This window comes from Clytia hemisphaerica, unplaced genomic scaffold (genome assembly GCF_902728285.1).
Source record: "Clytia hemisphaerica strain Z4C2 unplaced genomic scaffold, Clytia hemisphaerica genome assembly, whole genome shotgun sequence".
NCBI classification, from domain to species: Eukaryota; Metazoa; Cnidaria; class Hydrozoa; order Leptothecata; family Clytiidae; genus Clytia; species Clytia hemisphaerica.
Genome location: NW_027103653.1, coordinates 55,288 through 58,661, shown reverse-complemented (window position 1 = coordinate 58,661; position 3,374 = coordinate 55,288). Strand labels below are relative to the sequence as shown.

The 3,374-nt window shown below is 32.2% G+C and overlaps 1 protein-coding gene across 1 annotated transcript; it reads right to left on the bottom strand.

The window, feature by feature from the left end:
• Positions 1–1,121: 1,121 nt before the first annotated feature.
• On the bottom strand, positions 1,122–1,760 carry LOC136803159 (uncharacterized). Its single transcript, XM_067059904.1, has one exon. The coding sequence runs from the start codon at positions 1,758–1,760 to the stop codon at positions 1,122–1,124; it is 639 nt and encodes a 212-aa protein (XP_066916005.1).
• Positions 1,761–3,374: the final 1,614 nt, after the last annotated feature.

The window sequence follows — 3,374 nt, the reverse complement described above, 5'->3', positions numbered from 1 at the left end:
CTTCTGAACCCGTCATGCATTGCGCAACAAACTGCCGGAGCCGAAAAGAATCTACTTTTCTGGCTATTCATGATATTCATGATGTATGTAATCTTTTAAACGGAAGCACACAAAATAATCCGGAACTAGTGGCAAAATTTGCCACTAGTCTAGTTATTTTGCCACTAGTTCCGGGTTATCTCGGGTGCTTTCGTATAAAAGATTACGTCATGAATATCACGAATTTTTCAAACCGCTGGAAATTCCGCATCTTTGGGTTTTGCATTCTTATCCGTTAAAAGATTCCATAGCTCCGGATCTGATTGTAAACTTTCGTCTTCCCATCTTTAATTTGTTATAACATTTTCATAAAATCTATTTATTTCGACCAACTTTTCTAATGGTTTTGCGACGGAGGCAGGACGGATATTTTGTTTATTAACAGCACTTTTATCTGTTAGTTGTCTTTTCGAAGCAAGTGATATCAAAAATTTATTACTGCATACCCTTGGTAATATCTTTTGGATTTTATGTAAATTTGCCGGAACCATGACGCACTGTTCCTTTAAACCTTGTTGTCCGCCTTTGGGCTTTGGGACTATAAACATAAATGGGATAATTTGTGACACAAGCATCATTTCTATCGGACATAAATCTTGTAATTCGGGTATTTGAGCTGAGAGTTCAAGATTATTAGCTTGAGCTTGAACAGGCAATATTTCATTTTTTATTGCTCACATGGATAGCTAATCCAATAACTCTTTTCTGGGTCACAATCTTTATTTGAAACGTCACATTTTTTAAAGATCGCGAATTTTTCATACCATTCCCTTTATATTCCCATTTCATGCAAATGTGGCACTGATTTGTTTGTGGACCCTCTGTTATTGCAGAATTAAAATTTTGTTTCAAAATTCCAAATGCTTTAGTTAAAGTGATTGCTGGGTCAACCATATTTTGAACTTTTTCAAATTCCTTTTGTTATCGTGCTTTACTAAAACTTAAAGAATCTTCCATTCTTTTCCGAGCAGACTCACGCTCATGTTTCCTTTGAAATTCATCTTGAATACCCCTTAAACTTTTTTTCTAGACTAATCAGAGTTTCGAACCTTTTCTTTTTCAAATTCATCTTGATTATCCCTTTAATTCTTCTTTCTAGCCTGATCAGATTCTCGAAACTTTTCTTTTTCAAATTCATCTTGAATATCCCTTAAATTCTTCTTTCTAGCCTGATCAGATTTTCGAACCTTTTCTTTTTCAAATTCATCTTGAATATCCCTTAAACTCTTCTTTCTAGCCTGATCAGATTTTCGAACCTTTTCTTTTTTAGTACACTCTCGCTCCTGTTTCCTTTTAAATTCATCTTGATTATGTCGAAAGTTTCTCTTTCGAACTTGATCACTTTTTTTTAATAAAGTCTTTTTTACTTCATCCATATTAGATCGTACATGTTTCATAACAATTTTCTTTGAAAAAGTTGTTAATTTTCGCTTTCGCTTAACCAGAGTAGAAGGTTTATCAGAATTCCTTCTGGTTTCAGTAACTTTACGATTTTGTCTATCAAGTTCTTGAAGAAGGGAATTTCTCATCATTGTTTCAGAGGTGAGATCTTTTATTGTTTTAGTGGATTTGAAAGGTTTCTTTTTACCGATTTCGAAATCAATAGTAGTGTGCCTGACTTTAGAAGTTGGGTTTTCATTATCAGTACTAACTGTTTCTGGAGAAGGTGAGTGCTGAGAATTGATGGAATGGTTTTCGTTTGGAAATTGTGTTGTAGGCATTGCTCATTTAGTTTAGTTTTTTATAAATTGAAAGATACGGAACAGTACGATCATCAACCCTATACTGAGACCGAATATTAATAGCTTGTATATGCTAGAAAATATTTTTGGAAAATATAGTCAGGAGCAAATGACTATTTAACGGTAGTGAGAAAATCTTTTCCTGGTTATGATTTTCAATTTACAAATTTTTGTCTAGATGAGACTGCATAACTTGCAACTGTCATAGGCGAAGTGAGATACCCTGCAAACTTTATGAGGGAGTACAGACGTTTATGACGTTTGGTGATTTCTTTTAATGTATAATGCTTCTTCTATCACTACGGCCTCAAAGCCTCAAGAGATTTATATCTTTTTTCCTAGGTTTTGTCTAATTTTTGTCTCTTGAGTCGTTTCTATTTTCTTGCCTCCTATTCAGGCCTCCTTGTTTTAGCCTTTCTTTTTCCATTGAGATTTTGACTAATTATGTTCTCGTGTCTTATATTTTTCTATTTTTCTATTGTTTACTATTCAACACATTTTATTGATTATCCTCTAGTGAACATTTTCTAATTTTAATTGTTTTAATTAGCAAGATTTTTACATAAAACTCATCGACACGTTTGTAAGAGAACTTTTACCTGAATGATGTACTAGTTTTGAGTACGAAATATTGTAATTTAAAAAAATCTCACTTTGTTGTTTTTCATGTATTGAAAAGTCAAACGAACATTTTCGGACTTTCTTTTATATATATATGAGTTTGACTTCCTTGGTTAACTTTTTTTAGGTCATTCGCCAATATTAGATCTCGTTAAATTTTAATTTACTTTCACAGTTGAGTCTCTATTTGCCAGAAAACAAGTCATTCTAAGAAAGGACAAGTGATTCTTTTATGGATCTACCTGGTTATCAAAACTTATCAATTAAAATTGAAACAATGAAACACATAAGGCATAACTGGTCAAAATAAAAATAATTACAATGAAAGCATATCTATTGGGAGAGACGATTAACACTTCAAAGAAAAGAAACAAGCTAATAAACGCTTTCCATAAAAACAATGAGATGATGTTGCAAATTAAGCCTGTGTTGTAAGTTATGGCCGTTTACGTACACATTAAAATCAGAAAAAATTATGGTATGCCATTTTATATCCTAAAAGATAATTCATTGAGAAACAACTATTGTATGCTACATAGTGAGAAAATAAATCATTAATAATTTTACCTTGTCGTTTAGGAACCAAGTCCCTTTTCCCATAAATCCAACCTTTTCAATAAGGATGTAGGTTCTGTATACTGAGCCTCCAAATATAGCTTATAATCCTTTATATCCTTGCTTGTCACGTCAGGACCCATGGACACATTGTATCCGACAGCATCTCTCAATTTAGATTCTAATAGCTGTGAAAACCTTCTGTAAAATTTAGAAACTTTTTCAAACGAGTCAGCATTCCTTTCTAATTACATTTAATTGTAGATATGTATTTTTTATAAAACTTGTTTCTATCTCTTTAAATTTGACCCTTATTTAGATGAAAGCTTAACAAGAAAAAAAGGATTAAGAAAGAAAAAAGGTTGATCTTCGTTACAGTGAAATCTGATTCTAAAAAAACTGAAAATTGATTGTGAT